At 40.9% G+C, this 17,957-nt stretch overlaps 1 protein-coding gene across 5 annotated transcripts in view; it reads left to right on the forward strand.

Moving 5' to 3' along the window:
- The first annotated feature begins 927 nt into the window (after positions 1-927).
- Positions 928-17,957, forward strand: part of SLC22A15 (solute carrier family 22 member 15) — a 41,879-nt gene continuing 24,849 nt past the window's right edge. For all 5 annotated transcript variants that reach the window (XM_079305558.1, XM_079305560.1, XM_079305562.1 and 2 more), the window contains exon 1: positions 928-1,190. In XM_079305558.1, coding sequence (XP_079161684.1) covers positions 1,104-1,190 — 87 coding nt within the window. In that variant the 5' untranslated portion in view covers positions 928-1,103. The remainder of the gene's footprint in view (positions 1,191-17,957) is intronic.

The following is a 17,957-nucleotide window of genomic DNA, read 5'->3' on the forward strand; positions in this document are numbered from 1 at the left end:
CATGAAAAGCTCATTGCCATTTTGCAGGATGACTATTTTTCTTGTATTTATCTCCCTTCCCTTCTCTATGCAGTAGAGTTCATGCTCCTTCCCAAACCAGTCCCATCACTTCTAAGTGAGAACTTCTAACCCATGCTCACAACGAAGGCTCTCATAATTCTTTTCATAAAATACAACTACAGTTTTGTGGAGACTGGTGTAATGGAGAGAGGCATGTCCTCACCAGGCATTAAATCAAGAACAGTAAGATTTGTGTGGGTCAAGAACTGAACTCTAGTGGCACCTACATAACAGCCTTATGTCAAATTCGGGGGGTTTTTTTGGTTTTTTTTGGTTTGTTTTTTTTTTTTTTTTGTTTTGTTTTGTTGTTTTTTTTTCTCCTACTGTCGGCAGGTAGGCTATAAAGTATCATTACAGAATATTCCACACCTGAGGTGCATTAGCATTTTGGGGACCGCTGTGAGCTGACAGAACTTAAGCAGCGTGCACTATGTGGGTACAGCTTTCCAGGCATAGAACTAGCCCTATTCTGTAGGGTGCAAACCCGCTGAGCGCACACCATAGTGTGCTTTGCTGGGTGAAACTGGGCGACAGGAATCCAGCTAGTGCGCGGACAGTGCCACAAAGCCCGGAAGACTTCGCCAACGTGGACCCAGTGCAGCCTTCTCGCCTAGCTCGTAGGCCCTGCTCTAACCGAGGGTCCAGAGGCAACACCTCTGTGCCCTTTCCCGAGACCTGTCCCCAGGTGTGGCCTCAGGAGGCACATCGCCCCTGCAGCCCCAGGCACCTCTGCGCTGCCTCCCTGACGGCGCTGCCTCCCTGACAGCGCTCACAACACAGCCCCGCATTACGCACCGCGCCCATCCCAATCCACAGAATCCCGGCCGTGCGCCTGCGCTGAGGCCGCACGCGTTTCCGCTTCCCCGGCGGCCGCCCGGGAAGGAGGGCGGCGGCGGCATCCCGGCTGCTCTCCCGGCAGTCTACGCCACATCGCTTCCCGCCCTTCTCCTTCAGCTTCGCGAGGGCCCGGCCGCCGCTCCGCGCCCCGGGGATGCGCTGCTCGGCGGCCGCTCGTCAGAGCTGCGCGGCGTGCGGGGAGCGGGATGGAGGTGGAGGAGGCATTCCCGCTGGTGGGGCATATGGGCCCTTACCAGGTGTACCTGTGCGTCCTGCTGGCTGTACTTCTCCAGGTGAGAGGCCGCCCTTCCCGCCCGCTCTTGTCCCGAGGAGGAAACAGTGCCGAGGGGGGGAGAGTGCTCTGGGTGCGGTGGACAACTTGCGGTTCCCGAAGTGTTGCGTGCATGTCCCTTCGGTGAGTGCTGCCCGGTGCGAAGGCTGGTGTGGGAGGGCTTCTGCTGAGGGCTGCTGGTGGCACTGACAAGTCTTCCCCTCTGGGTCTGTCCTGTAGTAGTGTGCTGCGGTCCTGGGACGCAGGTGACCTCTGCCCAAAGGCAGCGTTCAGTTCTGTAGAGTGAATATGGGGCAAGCAGCTGATGCTCTCTGTGCTGTATTGCATGAGCAGTTACACCTTGTGTCAGTGGTGGAACACATTAGGAGGTGGTCAGGTGATGGGGCTGGCTGAGGTTAAACTGAGGTTTCTGTGGCCTGGACTGGAAGATGCGGACTTCGGTAAGAGGCTGTGCTGGGAATTCTGCACAACCTAGAGTTAATGAGCAAGGCTGGGAATATGTAGGTTGCATGTGACTTGATTGTCACTAATAAAGTGACAGGTAGCCACTGATACCTCAGCGTGCAGAAGCTCTCATGTAACCAGCCGAACAGCGATGATTGCTTATCGTGCTTTGATTTGCCCTGACTTAACTCTTAAAATATGGGGCAGTGTCTCTCCATTAGATATTTGGATGAGGCCCTGCATTTTGGGTTGTCAGGTTTCTGAGATACAAAGCTGGTACTCTCTTAAATTTTGTGATAAAAGTGAAGTAAAAAGTAACAGTAGGGTGCTAGAAGAGAACACCCACCCCTCTAGTGCTCTGGGAGACAGACTCTCTGGAGAGAGAGTTTCAGAGACTGCATGAGCTAGTGATGTGCTCTGCAGCCATGTTTTGCACCTTTTAATGTTGCTTCATCTTTGCACATATTCCTGTGAAGACAGGGAAGGAAGACAAGAATAATACGTGTATTGTCACAGTCAAGTGTAGGACTGAAGTATGGTTTGAATCTGACAAAAGTCTGGTTACTCCATGTTAGGATCAAAAACTTCATTGTCATGAATTCAGCTAGACTGGCAAGTGCTGGGTTACTTCCACTGTGGAAATTTGATAATTGCAGGAAGAAGAGAGGAACTTAAATGTTCTCCCTCCTCTGCTGACCCATATTTTGCACTAAAAAACTTTCAGTCATGAGCTGTGAGACTGAAGATATCTTTTCCTGGCAACCCCTGCTTCCCCTAGACCGGCTGAAATAATAAGAAACCTTATGAGATGACCAAAGAAAATTCAGATGCCCAGTCCCATTGGATGGGAGCTCTACACTTGGTTGCAAAGTTATGATGATAAATAACAAAAGCCTTGTAGGTTTCTATTTCCTTGTACTTTTGTTTTCTCTCTCTTTCTCTCTCTCTCTCTTTTTTTTTTTTTTTTTTTTTTTTTTTTTTAATACTGATGCAGCTGGTTGATTCCTTAAAATTAGACATTGGTTGTTCTGCTGGCCAGATGGCTAAAAAAATATATACGTTCACTGAAGATTAAGAATTAAGGAAGCAATAGTTAGTTCCTCTTCCAGTGCTGGTCTTGTTCTGGAATGAACTGCAAACTATGACAAGTGCTCTATGTTTCCAGAGTTTTTAGTATGGGTCATCTGTTCTGTAACATTTGTATTCATTTGTTTTATTTTTAATGGATTGACTTGCATTTCTCATGAGAGAAGTAAACAGAGGAATCTTTACAAATCCTGGAACTAATTCAGAATAACTAAAGAAGAAACAACAGCAGGTTTGCAGGTCTACATTTTTTCTTCTTGTGTTATCTTTAATTCTTGAACTTTACCAAATGAGTATCATCCTCTGACTGGTATGTTTTCTTTACTTCAGATCATGCAGGCACAGGAGTCTGTAAGGAGTTTAGATGTGAAACTTTTTGTCTTTGAGTTCATGAGTAGATGTGGACTTATCCAACTGGTTCCTAATTAAGTGGTTGATTGCTTTTTGTGTGCCTTTATTGGTGCCAAGTTACATAATGTGTCACTGGGATGTGTGAGGGCAAGACTGAAGGCAGGTTCCACGACTGGTGTTAGTCTTCTGTCTGGTTTATCATCAACCTTTGGAGGATGGACTCAAAGATAACTAATGTATCTTGTGTGTGTGATGTAGATCTAGGTAATCGTGGGCTTCTGTAGTGGATTAGATGGATCATATAGCAGCAGAATGAGAGCTCCTGGTAGTCTGTATCACTGGCTGTGCCATGATTATTTCATTTTATTGCTAGTTTCCTTGTCCGTTTCCATGTGCTCCCTCAGTTGGCCTATATTTTTATGTTGGCCTGCTGGTATAAAAAATATTTCTATGCTCTTAAAGGTAAGAATACCCAATGTGTGAAAAACATTTCTACAGTGTCAAGTCCCTTCAGCTTTGTTGCCAATATCCAGAGCTTAGACTCTCTGCTTTCCCTTCCTGGTATGATTCCTAGCAGGTGCACTTGCTTTCCTTGTAGGCTTTTATATCTGCATCTCTGAGTTTCTTACTTTATAAGTACTTTCCTTCATTTTAATGTTTTTTTTGAAGCAGAAATTTCTACAGCAAGCTACTTCTACCATGTAGCCTTAGTGATACACCAGTGTATCTGGTCTCTGAATTCTAATTACAGATACAGTTTAGCTCACAGAACTTCTTTGAGTCAAGCTCTACCAAACACTTCTGTCTGTAGGGGTGAGACTTTCCACATGACTCAATTTTCAGGTGGGCCTGAGTGAACTGATACTTGATATTTGGAATGGGCATCCTGACTTTCTGGCAAAAACCTCCAGGTTGCTTGTAATTAGAAAAATGTTTTTCTATGTTATCAGTGTAAAACTATATTAAGTGTAAGTCTTGTGGGCTCCTTTCACCTTCCCTGATTTCTGTTATTCCTCTGCTGCATGCTGCTGTTATTCATTAACCTGCTGAACTGTTACTGTATCAAGGCATGCCTGACTTATTCACTGCCAAGTTAATAGGAATTTGGCAGATTTTTAGGTCTATCCTGTACCAATGGTTACTAACTGCATAATGGACTAACAATTAATGTAGAGAAATGTTTTTTCCAAATGACATGGAATTACAGAAAAACTAGACTTACCTGAAGAATATGAAGATTGACTAATGATGTGAAATTAAGACTGGATTAGTTTTGCATTTGTAGTATATCGTTAAGAAAGTGAGGAAGAAACAAAGGGAGCTGATAACGTTTAAAATATGTATGACTTTATTTTGAGCTAAAAGTAAGTACTTGATACCAGTTGATTACTGGAAAGGTTGTTGCAACCTTTTCAAGAAATTATACTGAAGTATTATTAAAGAATGGTCTTCTGATTTTTGTTTAGTGTGTGTAGCAACATGAGACAAAATCCCACACCTTTATCAGATGCTTGAGAGTATACAAGCATGCTTAAAAGTGAAAAATTAATTTTTCTTTTGTGGTTCAACATATGTGGTTGAATGAGTCTGACCTGTGCCAGTGACTCGGAGCTACAGGATTGCCCAAGCCCAAACTGGGAATGGAAATGTGCTCTTACTGTATCCCTACTGAAAGGCTTTAAAAAAACATGTTAAAATTTAAAAGGGAGTTATTGTTTGCATAAATGAAAAGGTCTTTGCCTTTAGTTGGGTAATGTGCATTGTGCAGTAATATGGATAACTACCAAGGGTAGTTGTTCTCATCCATCTTAGGAGCTCTTTACTAACTGAGAGGAGGATGTAAAAATAGTTAAGGTAGTTACATCAAGTTGCTTGAGTTATACCTTTACCTTAAACCATTTGTGGTGCAGTGCAGTTGTAATGAGTGGTGCTGCAAACATCACTTTACTATGGACAACAATATCATATATGACTTCTGTCATTGCAATATCCCAGTGCAGAAAGATATCTTTAATCATCCCATCTGCACAAGTTTTGAGGGAAAGCATATTCTGGGGCATGTGACTTAAGTAACGCAGGCTCATTCCAAGTCTCTAGAAATAATTCAGAAGAAATAGTGTCTGTATTCAGTCAGGATGTTTTCTTGACATTTCTTATCTATGGCCTGTACATACTCTACCTCCTTTAATGGCATGAGACATCACTCACTAGTTGCAATGACAGTAATGAAATACTTTGTCAGTGAATCTTCTTTTAATACTTACATTTGCTTGAATCTTTTAATCTTTTCTTTAAACCAGCCAGAATTGATCCAACAGCAAACAACTTATTCCCAGTCTTTGATGATGTGTACTGTTGGGACTTTATGTGAATAGGAAGGGCAAAACAAACTGGAAATGTAATGAACAATTTAAAATTAAGAAAGGAGATGGATATTTCACAAATTGCATTACAACTCTGGTGTAGCGTGCTGCAGTTTTTCCAGGGGCATGATGACGAGTGTGAAATTTACCCAAAGTTACTTGCACTGTAACTTAGACACAGTTCAAGTACAAGTGTCTGTAAGGTAAGTGAGCAAGGTGGCAGATATAAAAAGGATTTTCAGAATTTCTGTGCAATTTTTTTTGGAGTTTGATTACCTCAGTGTTTGGGGTTTTTTCCTGTATGTGGGAGAAATATGGGCTTCAGGTTTCTCTGATTCTCAATAAAGCAGTTGCATAATGTGTGTCAGACATATGCAGCCACTTTCATGGAGGAGAGTTTTCAAATGTGGCATGAATACAACATAAAAGTGAGGACCCAAATGTTTTTCTTGAGGAAAGCTTTCTATTCACACATCTTTTTGTGCATTGTGTCTTACTCAGAACTTGCTTATGCTGGCGGATGGTGTTGCTTTCTGTGTAAATATGATGAAGGCTTTAGAGTACTTGCATTACTGAACATAAATCTTTGTTCTGATACAGCGTAGTCCTGTTTGGGAGGACAAATAAATGAGGTGGGTATGAGTATGTAAGCTATTGATGCATAAAATATACTCTACTCATTTAGCCAAGAATATTTCCATATGAAAGTTGATGGAACTTCTAAGTGAAGACAAATCCTACCATCTACTTTGATTGGGTGGGGGAAATCTTTCAAGAAAAAAAGGTAGTTCTTTGTTCACATGTGACATTGATTTCAGTGGTGCTAACCAACAATCCCTTGGTCTCCTCATCCTTCTTTTAGATCCATAACTAACTTCCTTAAGAGACACAATCACCTGCCTTTGTTGGTATTACATTTATAACCTTAAAAACACGAATGCAGCTGATGCAGACTGTGGTGTTTTCTGCAGAAAACCTGAAATAACAATGCTGGGCTGTGACATGCCTTGTTAGCAGTGGTGTCTTTAACTTTCAGATATAGTGCAGAAGTCTGGATGCTAACAATTGCTTCTTTACTGATTAAAGTAACTTGCTTCTGTTTGTTTTTTTTCAAAAAGAATCCCTAGTGGAGGGAAGTTAGGAATAGCTAATCAGCTGTCTACGTCTTCATCTTCCCTTAAAGTTATGTTGTATCTTAATCAAGCCAGTGCATCATTCACATATGTTTTTCTGCTTTACATTTATCTCAAGAGTATGGTCAGAGCAAGCTTGAGACAGAGAAGAAATGGGAGCTTTAACTTCAAAACCTTCCCTTCTTCAGCTGTATCTGAGCTGCAAACCACATGCAACTGAGGTCATATTTCGGTGTTTTAAGTGCCATTTACAGTTGCGGATGTTCTTCCTCTTCTAATGACACAACATTCATTGTAACACTAAAACCGCACATTATGTGCATGTCTATCTGTATAAACACCTCTACTCAGCTTCTGCAATTTAACTTTCAATGCTGCCTTCACCTTCTGTGCAGTTCAGTCCAAGAAGATGCCTGTTCAATGTGCTATTGTAAAGACCCTAACAGAACTACTGCTGATACTCTCCAACTTACCATGTTTTGTAGGCAGTAAATTACCTGGCACTCCTCACTGGCATTTCTCCATTTTAGAGACTCTAAATTCCTTTTCTGTTGGGTGAGAGAATTAGTAGGTAGGTAGTTGAACTCAGAATGGTTGTTTCCCTTTGCATGTGATAGTTGCTCTTTATTTCTGACATGAAGTTTTGTGTTCTTAAATGTCTTTGTTATTTTAACTGGAGTAGTTAATATAAGTGCTTCTTTAAGACAGTGATTCTTACATATTGTTTGCATTAAGCAAAACCTGTTTGCTTTTTCCAAGCGTAAGCCCAATGGAACTGGAGTCCCTCTGGTGCAGTAACATTTGTTTCCTAGGTCTTGTCTGTTTACAGTATGCTCTCTGATTAAGTTTGCAGTTTACCCTGGTTAAACATTGTGTTCACCTGATCATTTTTCTAGTTGTGGAGGGCTCAGGGTGTAAGGGTGTTAAGAATTTGCCTTGGAAGGCCTGATGAAATTTTGAGATCCTAGTATAAGGAAAGATGGGGAGACTTGTGTATGTAGTTTATAAAACTTTGTCGTGTGATATTTAGTTACTGATGTCTTAAAAACATATAAATACTAGAGTTCTTTAATATCTTTCAATTCTTAGACCCTTGGCAGACTTCCTCCTGAAGAGGTTATGCTCTTTTACAGTAAATTTAAGAGTGCTGAAACAGTTTTGTAATTCTTAATTATTTTTTGTGCACTTTTAAGAAATAATTAATGGAATTCTGAGGCGTGTAGGCTGTAAGTTGAAAATCAGTGGTTCAGCAAGTTCCATGGTGAAACTGGAAAAACATATTTTTTTTTTAGCTCTATAGCATCATGTTACTCTGAAGTAGACAGAAGACATTTTTCAGTTTTAAAAACCCCATAAACAAAATGCAAGTGGATCTAATTGCTTACCCTCAGACAGGTCCTTAAAATTAATAAATAAATAAAAGTAGCTTATGCAAATGTCAGCATTGTCTTTTAGTCTGGCTGCTAAAACAAAAACTTTTAATGCAATCAGTAAAATTACCAGGTTAAATGCTTTAACCAATATGCTTTTCTTATAGTCTTAGCAGAACTGCCTCTCTGAGACCAGGATGCTCACCCAGTATTACTTGGTAGTATCCCAAAATGTCATGCAAAGATGAGGATTTTGATCTCTTAAAATACTGTCTGTGACTCAGTTAAGTTTATAGCCAACACAGGCTGGAAAGTATGGCAAGAAAGAGAGGCAAAGATAAAATGCAGACAAAAGAATAATCATGCTTGTGGAAGCAGGAGACTGCCTCATACTTGTCAGCCCACAGTTCCTGTTTTTTTTTGCCAGCAGTTGCTGACTTTTTTTCATGTTACCCTATAATACCATTGGGATGGTCCACTCCTGGGCTACTTTGCATTATATTCATGAACTGGAATGGGAACTTACAGCATTTCTTTGCTTTTTTGTCTTTTCTAAGTCCTTTTCCTCAGAAGAAGAATGGAGTGGCACTTTGGATGTTATATGGGCAAAACTATGTAGCCGGTATTGAACTGAGGAGTTGTAGCACTTGATTGCACATTAATGAAGTTTGACTTCCTTGAATATTGCTGTTGAAGGAGAGGTAGTATTAATAGTGCTTTTTGTAATTTTAGTTCCTGTATATTGCCTTGGTCTTTAACTTATCAGTCTGTGAGCTTTCTTTTTGCCTTGTGTTTTTAAAGGCAGAAAAAGAACACTTCCAACTCCATTTTTCATGTTCAGAGACCTGTGTGCTGTGAGTGAGAGTGCTGTGCTCTCATGGCCCTGTCAGACAAAGGTGTGTACACAGGAATCACTTGGACAGATGTTGCAGAAAGCTTGTACAGTGAAGGTATTTGCTCTTCATCACCAGTGTTTACCTGTGGAAAGTAAAGCATGTCTATGAATGGCAGCAGTCACCTGACCCATGGGCACCCAGGCTGAGCAGGAGCAACCAAGCCCTGCTGCTGCCACTGCCCACAAAATAACACTGAGCGTGAAACAAAGGTGAGAGGTGTGTGTTTGGATATTTGGAACAGGAGGGGAAAGCTAGAGGGGCATCTTCCACAAACCTGTAGGTGGCAAGGCTCTAAGAGTTGTGGACTGCTATGCAGTGTTTGTCTTCATTTTAGATGTTGAAGATTTTCTAGAAAAAAGTTATGTAAGGTTTTGGACACACTTTGGACTTTTTTCTGTGGATTCTGGAGGTCAGCAGTTTCAGGCTTAAAAACTCTAAACTGTGTAGGTTTTCTCTGTTTCTCTGCAGGAACCCTAAGTTCTTGTAAAATGTCTGTCCATTCCCTTGTTGATAAGTAACAGGCAATAACCAACAATGGTTACATTCTGCATGGGAAGTATTTCCTGCCAGAGTGGGTCTGGGCTTGGTAAATTACTGAGATCTCATGTTCTTCTGCAAGTTGTTTATTCTTGGCTTTAACTGCAACAGTTTTCCTTCTGTCATATGGTATTCTCCCTCCTACCCTGCCACCTGGAAGGGAAGGATGCTTTCATAGAGGAATATGTTGTCAGCAGTAAATAATAATTTTGCAGCAAAAAGACGTTGTAGGGCTTTTCTACATAGGAGTTATTGAGGAAAAAAAAAAAAAAGTGAATTTAAAGCCAAATCACCCTTTGGAGATGACTTGGAACAGATGAGATCGTCAGATTTTCAAAAATTAGGTTGCCCTTCAGCTTTTCAGCTGCTTGACATGGGTTCAGAAGAAATTACTCTAATCCTGAAATGTAGCCTTTATCAAAAGCTTCTACCACAGCAAGATCATTCATTGTTCTTCCTTAATTTCTGCCTTTCCTCAGGGTACAGTTTTAATGTTTCTGTATTCAAAAGATCAGAAGTTACTGTCTTACTCATTATTTTGTTATGCAATGAATGGTTCAGCTGATACTTGTCTAGAATGACCAGGCTAGTTGGGAATTGCTGATGAGATGACTAAAAAAGATTGAGAGCTCTTCTTCCTAGAATTGAAGTCTTGCTTTTGTTTTTTCATCTGTGTTTCATAATGGGTAAACTATGAGGTCTAAAAGAGTTTCTTGAATTATTTTTGTGTTTATTTTCACTATACATAAATGAAACTTCATTCTCCCATTTCCTTGCTAGTCTTATTGGAGATTCTAGATTTTTCTTGGATGTAATTTATTATGAAAACGAACATCCAGAAAGCTGGTCAAGACAGGCACATGGCAGGCACTTCTATTGATATTGTCTTGGTTTTAAGGACAGATATCTGCCAATAAAGGCAGAAGCTTTTCTTTGAAATGGAGAATATAAACCTTCTCCCTCCAAATTATAATAAATTTGAAATCAAGGGTGTAATAAACGGAGCAGGGCCAAAGCCTTTATTAAATAGCAGCTCTTTTATTGAAGAATTGGGGGGGGTCGCCAGGGGACCGACACCTGCTGCTGCTTGCCTAGGCGACGCTGGAAGGAGGTTCCCGTGCAGTCCTGTCCAAGGGCAGGAAAGGGAGTTCCAACCTCACAGGCACGTCCAGAACTCTATTGGGGCTCGTTGGTCCAGGGGTGCCACTCTTCTCAACAGCTCCTTAGTTCATGGGTAGTTAGGACTTCCACTGAAGAGGTGTTTCTTGGGAACTCTGGAAACTTTGCATATGGGGCAGTGTCTTTTGATTGACAGGGGGCAGCAGCAGGCAGCCGGAAGCGAAGTGAGGGACAGGGCAGAAGTAGGAAGTGATTGAACTAGAACTGGGATTGTTTGGGAAAATACAAACAGATGGCCAACTTGGGGATACAGAACATGCATATCAAGAACAGTAAGTTGCTTAACATTTTAACAGAGGGGACAACTTTTAAAACTATTTGTAACCCTTAATTTTATGGCTGCTGAACCTATTTACCTCAATCCTTCCTCTTTTTCTTTGATCGGGTCTTCAACCCGCATCAAGTCACAATTTTTGGCTTCTTGGGAGTATAACTTTTGTAGTTCTAAATACAGGTTTCCACCTTATAATTGATTTTTTTTATATTTAAGTACCTTTTGCTTGGCATAGTTCTTACAAATGTTTCATATGGGCTCCTGACTCTTTTAATACATTCTTCTCCAATAAATATATATTTTAAGTTCCATTGTTCTTTTCTTCGCTTTTGCCCAGGTAATGGAGATGTTTGGTTAGTTTGCTTCCATTTTAGAATTTTAAGAGGCTTAAACTGATTCCTTCCCATGGCCAAATTTCGGACATTTGCGTATTACCGCATACCCAGCAATTTGTTATGTTCAATTCTTTACTAATTCTTTCAACTAAATCTATGAATAAGTTTTTTTCCCAAAGGTACTTCCAATTTATTTTCTTTTTTGGTATTTATCACTAATTGTTTTTCTTTGATTAAATCTATTAATTTTCCTTGATTATTTTCGTGTTCAAAGCAAAGCCAGGCTTCCCCTATAGGACACTCTCCAAAGTAACGCTGCCTGAAAGGTGGCAGTATTTTTAGCAATCCAATATGTTTTTTCCACTTTCATGACAGGGAAATTTGGGAATGATCAAAACAGGCTGGGGTTCACATTAGTGTGAATTCTTATTAGGGACTCTTGGGTTTCTCTATCATATAGCGGATGGTAACACTTGTTTCATTAGCCTCTTCGCTGCTAACTAGATTGTTTGTTAGCAAGGCCAGCAACACTCCTCTCAAGAGTCCGGTATGAACTACTTTCAGTCTCACCCGGGCTTGCCTCTTGAGGTGGGTATTCTCTTAGGTAAGATCTTACTTCCCAGAGTTTTTCATCCCTTTCATATATTAATTTAGGTGTCCTTGGAGAGTGTTCTGCAGGGAAATTAGTTTTTATGTTTCGGCCAAATTCTAATTTGAGGATTTAGAAGGAAAATAGAGTGATACTTAAAATTGGAGAAGGATGTATGATACAAAACTGAATTTTTGTAACGACAAGGACTATAGTGAACTGGTGGAATTTAACAAACTACAACAATTATGTAACAACAACTCTATAACAACAACTAGAATTGGTATCAACTGCGTTACAGTGACACTTTATCTTAAACTGGAACTGTTCAAGTCCTTTAGCTGTCTTTTTCTTTTGCTTAAAGGTAAGTCGGAGGTCTGTAGATCCTTTTGTAATGGTCCACTTAGGTGCCTTTGGCTGAGATTCTGTGGAGTCTGATTCATCAAAGGGAGGTGGAATTGGTCCTTTAACTTGAGATATGTGAGTCCAACCCCTTTCTTTTGTTCTTACAGCAGTGTGTGTAGTTAGGAGGACCTGGAAGGGGCCTTCGTACCTAGGAGATAGAGATGTTGCGACTCAAGGATTTTATGAGAGCCCAGTCCCCTGGGTTGATTTGATGAACGTTGAGTCTAAACGGAGAAGTTTGGGGAAGGTATCCTTTCTTTCTTTAGTTGCTCTATTGTTCTTCCAATAACTCTTAAATACTCTTGGGTGGCAGCTTCTCCTTCTAGATAATTTGCAGAGCTAGAGGGGGTAATTAAAAAGGGAAGCCCAAACATCATTTCATAGGTGAAACACCTATATCTGCGCGTGTTCTGGTCCTAATGCGTATAGGGCAAGAGGTAGACATTTAGAGCCAATTCATTTGAGTTTCTTCGATTAATTTTGTAACCACATTTTTCAAAGTTTTATTCAGTCTTTCTACCCCGGCCGAGCTTTGAGGATGCCATGGAGTGTGCAACCTCCAGTTCATCCCTAGTGCTCCAATGACTCCATGTAATATCTGTGATGTAAGAATGGGAGCCTCCATCGGAGTCTATGCAGTTAATTAATCCATATCTGGGGATAATTTGTTCAAGGAGTATTTTTATGACCACTTCTGGAGGTTTCTTTAATGGTGGGGAAGGCTTCTACCCAATGGGTAAGATGGTCCACGATAACTAATATGTTAAATTTTTCACTGGGGGCATTTCTGTAAAAATCATTTGAACACTATGGAATGTCTTAAAGCTAACTCTCTTCCTCCATATTCGTTTTTCGCATAACTTTTTGATTAGCTTTTTGGCAAATTAGACACCCTTTAGTTATTGATTTAGCTAGATTATATATCCCAATACAAAAATTTTCTCTGAGAAAGTGGTCACATAATCCCTGAACACCCCAGTGTGTCAATTCATGGATTTCTGCTAATAATTTTCTGGCTAGAGCTTTATTTAAAAACTTGCGCCCATCTTTCATTACCCACTCTCCTTGATCTCCTTGATGTATTACTAACTTTTTTATCATTTTTAACTCTCCTTCGCTAAAAGTGGGCTTTGTAATTTCTGATTTCTCTGGTGTTTCATTTAATTTAAAGACTTCTATAGGCCCTTCGGAACTTAATGAGACTTCTTTGGCTATTTTGTCAGCATACCGATTTCCTCTTTCTTCTAAGGTATTTCCCTTTTGGTGCCCTCTTATGTGCACAACTGCGATTTCTGTTGGTTTGAGCAAGGATTCTAATACTGATTTTATTAAGGTTTTATGTACCAAATCTTTCCCCTTTGAGTTTAAATACCCGCGTTCTGCCCAGATTTTTCCAAATGTGTGGACTATTCCAAATGCATATTTTGAATCAGTGTAAATGGTTCCTGGCTTCCCTTCTAATGAGTCTAGCCCTCTTTTTAACGCATAGATTTCGCAACATTGTGTGGACCAATTGGATGGTAGCTTTCCTTTCTCTATTACTTCTAGATCTTTTCCTTTTGCCCCTTTTACTACAGCATACCCGGATGCTCTTTTTCCATCTACTACTCTAGATGAACCGTCAGTAAACAGTATCTCTCCATATGGCAGTGGTGTACTCTCTAGATCTTCTCTTACTTTAGTTTGGAAATTTATGAGCTCCAGGCAATTGTGTTCTAGCTCTGGCAAGGGTTCCCCTGAGAGGAATTGAGCTGGATTTATACTTTTAGAGGTGGTTAATTCTATATTACTTGTATTCATTAATATGATTTCATATTTTAGTATTCTAGCTTCTGTTAGCTATTGCTGGGCCCCTTGACTGAGGACAGTCTTAATATCATGTGGTGTATATACTTTAAGTTTTCCCTGCAATGTTAGTTTTTGTGCATCTTCTATTAAAATTGCTGCAGCAGCAATTGCCTGGAGACATAGTGGCCATCCTTTTGCTACTGGGTGTAATAATTTAGAAAGGTATGCTATTGGCTTTCGACAGCCCCCCCATTCTTGAGTTAATACACCATAAGCTACTCCCCCTTCGGTGTTGGTAAATAGTTCGAACTCTTTTTTAAGATCTGGTAAATTTAGAACTGGGGCTGAAGATAATTTCTCTTTTAATTCTTCTAATTGTTTCTCGTCTTGTGCAGTCCAATTTATAAGTTCAGGGTTCACTAATTTTTCATAAAGAAATTTTACACTTTGAGTATATTTGTCTAACCATAATTTACAGTACCCAAACAGGCCTAAAAGTTTCCGAATGTCATGTTTGGTTTTTGGGGTTGAAATGGCTAGTAGGCCTGAAATTCTTTCGGGGTTGAACTTTTTGTATCCATTTCCAATTATATGACCAAGGTATGTTACTTCTGGTTCAACAAATTGCAATTTGTTTCTGGATACTTTTAAACCTTTTTCTCCCAGGAAGTTAAGGAGTTTGATACTAGTTGTCCTGACTGACTGTTGCTCTTTCCCAGATATTAATAAATCGTCTACATATTGGAGGATTTGTGTCTCATTTTTGGGGGTGAACTGGTCTAATAGTTCTTCTAGAGCCTGTCCAAAAAGATTGGGGGACTCCGTAAATCCTTGAGGTAGACGGGTTCATCTTAATTGTTGTTTTCTCTTCCCTCCTGGGTACTCCCACTCGAAATGCGAACCAGTCACGGCATTCCTCCGCTAGCAGACACGCCCAAAAGGCATCTTTTAAGTCTATGGTGGTGAACCATGCATGTTCCCTGGGAATTTTATTCAACAGAGTATAAGGGTTAGACACTACAGGGTGTCTAATGATGGTCTTTTTATTAATTTCTCTTAGATCTTGGACTAATCTGTATTTTCGCTCTGCCTTTTTGACTGCTAAAATTGGGGTGTTATAGGGGGACATGCATGGTTCTAGCACACCTTCCGCTATAAGGTGGTCTATAATTGGAGCTAGTCCTTCTTTACCTTTTTCTGATATTGGGTACTGCTTCACCTTGACTGGGGTAGTCCCTTCTTGCATTTGCACTTTTATTGGTGTAATGTTTAAAAAGCCAGTTTTTCCTTCCTCTGCCCATACTTGGGGATTGATTTCACTCATATCTTGTTCAGTCAATTTCATAATACGTACAACCATTTTCCCATTTTCTGGAATAACTGCTATTCCTAACTTAATTTGCAAATCTCTCCCCAACAGATTCTTTTCCAAATGTGGTAAATAAATCATTTCTGCCACACACTGTTTCAAGTTTCCCTTCAATTTCACTCCTTCAATTATTGGTACTTTAAAAGGCGTCCCTTCGGCTCCTATTACTTCACATGTTCGATTACTAATACGGACTCCGATTGGAAGGTCTTTCAAACTGGACCGATCAGCTCCAGTGTCAACTAGGAATTCAAAACTTAAATTCTGGGGACCAACATTGAGGTTTATCAAGGGCTCATCTAGATGTTTCATTGGGTCCCCTAAGGAATAGAGCCCCTGACACCCCTAATCTTCCCCTTTCAGAATTTTTTCCAAATGTTCTTGTTCCCTTTCTATCTCTTCATCAATTGCAATCTTTTTGCAGAACCTCCCGAGGTGACCTATTTCACCACAGTAATAACACCTGCCTTGAAACTTCCCGGGCTTCTGCCAGGGGTTGGCATTAGGACCTCCTGCATCTGGCGCAATCTTAGGCCCTTCTTCTCCTGATTCACATGGCTTCCCTGGCTTATTTTTACTTGCATTTATACATTCTTTGGCCACAGCTACCATCACTCGGGCTTTCGACTTTGCTTTTTCCTCTTCTCTCCTCAAATACACTCTTAGAGCCTCTTTAAGTAGATCATTTATTCCTTTCTCCTGCCAGTCTTCCATCTTTTCTAATTTTCTTTGGATGTCAGGCCAAGATTTGGTGACAAAATGTACTCTCAATACTGCTTGGCCATCCGGACTATCAGGATCTATAGTAGAGTACAGCTGAAAATTTTTCCTTAACCGATTTAACCACGCGGATGGAGTCTCATCTTTCTCTTGTACTGCCCCAAAGGCCAATTTGGTGTTACTTTGGCGAGGAACAGACTCTCTTATTCCCCTAACTATTAGGGCTCGATAGTCAGTCATATTTCGCCTCCCCTCTTCTTGGTTTGGATTCCATCCTGGGTCTGCGAGAGGTAGTTTATGGTCACCTGGTGGTCCTTGCCTGTTTTCCCTCTCCCATATGCGTAGACCGGCTTCCCTGATCATCCTAACTTCTTCTGGGTTAAATAATATATTTATAACCCAATTCATTTCTTTCCAGGTATAAATGCTAGGTCCTAAGAACTGATCTAGTTGTTCTGCAATACCTACAGGATCTTCCACTAAATTCCCCATTTCTCTTTTAAATCCTCTCACTTCTGAGGCTGTTAATGGTGCATCTACAAATCCAAATCTGCCCTCTCTTCCTCCCATAGGGACTTCCCTGAGTGGGAACATCCTTTCTGCCTTTGCTGCCCTTGACCTTGTATTATATATTGTATATATATATGGTTCCTCTGTAAACTTACTATCTTGTGCTGGTGTAGGGTTCTGTAGATTACTGGAGGAAGCGCTACTGCTGGATGGAGATAGACTCAGTTCCCAACTGGGGGGACGTAAAGGAACGGCTACTGGTGGAGGTGCCTGAACCAAGGCAGAAGGAATTGGGGCTTGTGGGGATACCAGAGGTGAAGGCAAGCTGGGAAGTGGAGACATAGGTAAAAGAGACTGGTTTGGAATAGGGGTACTAAGGGAAGGTGGTGATGAAAGAGTTATGCTAGATGGTTGAAGAGGAAAAGGAACTGGAAATGCTTGAGGAGATGTGGGACTTAGAAATGAGGGTTGGGAGTTGTGGCCAGCCGGAGGAGGAAGAGGAGGACCTTGGGCATTGGCAGACGGAGGAGAGAGGTGGGTTTCAATGGGAGTGACAGATGGAGCAGAAGAAGGAAGGTAATTGGGGGTGTAGGTGGGCGGAGAAGAGGTAGAAGGAGGATTGACAGATGGAGCAGAAGAAGGAAAGGTAATTGGGGTTGTAGGTGGGGGGTTCAAAGGAAATAGTGGGCGGAGGAGGGAGAGGAAGGGGTTGAAGGAGGTTGACAGCCGGAGGAGGAGGAAGTGGGGGATCAAGGGCATTGACAGGCGGGGGAGGAGGGGGAAGGTAATCAAGGGGGTCCCATTTACTTTCATTTTTCTCTTCTTTGTTACCTTGTCCCTTTTTCTCTGCTACTTTACATATCTTTACTGGTTTATCTTCTGCTATATTTTCTCTCCAACAAGCTGCGTATTTTAGTTGTTCCACATTTGATTCCCCATAAGTTTTTAAATACTGATTTAGCGTTGAACACATCCATGGATCTTGGGTACCTAACCATGGCCATGTTTCTGGTAGGTTTAACTTTGGCCATACTTCAACACAATAGTGGATCATTTTTATTTTATCTAACTTTTTAGTAGCTTCACAAGTATCCCAGTTATTTAACATTATCGCTAAAGGGCTGTCAGGAGGGATGTTCTTTACCTTTTTGTTCTCTTGCTCTACTCTTTCGGCTCATGCAAGCTCCCATATTGATTACTAAAACAGTATGCTTGCTTACACACAAGACTGCTACACTCACTCTACACAGTTCACTCACTTACACACACTGGTACAGCCACACTTTCCTTTTTCGCAAACGGAGAATTTACACACACACTCTCGCTTACACACAAGACTGCTACACTTACTCTACACAGTTCACTCACTTACACACACTGGTACAGCCACACTTTGCTTTTACAAACAGAGAATTTACA

Source organism: Erithacus rubecula (genome assembly GCF_903797595.1).
Source record: "Erithacus rubecula genome assembly, chromosome: 1".
NCBI classification, from domain to species: Eukaryota; Metazoa; Chordata; class Aves; order Passeriformes; family Muscicapidae; genus Erithacus; species Erithacus rubecula.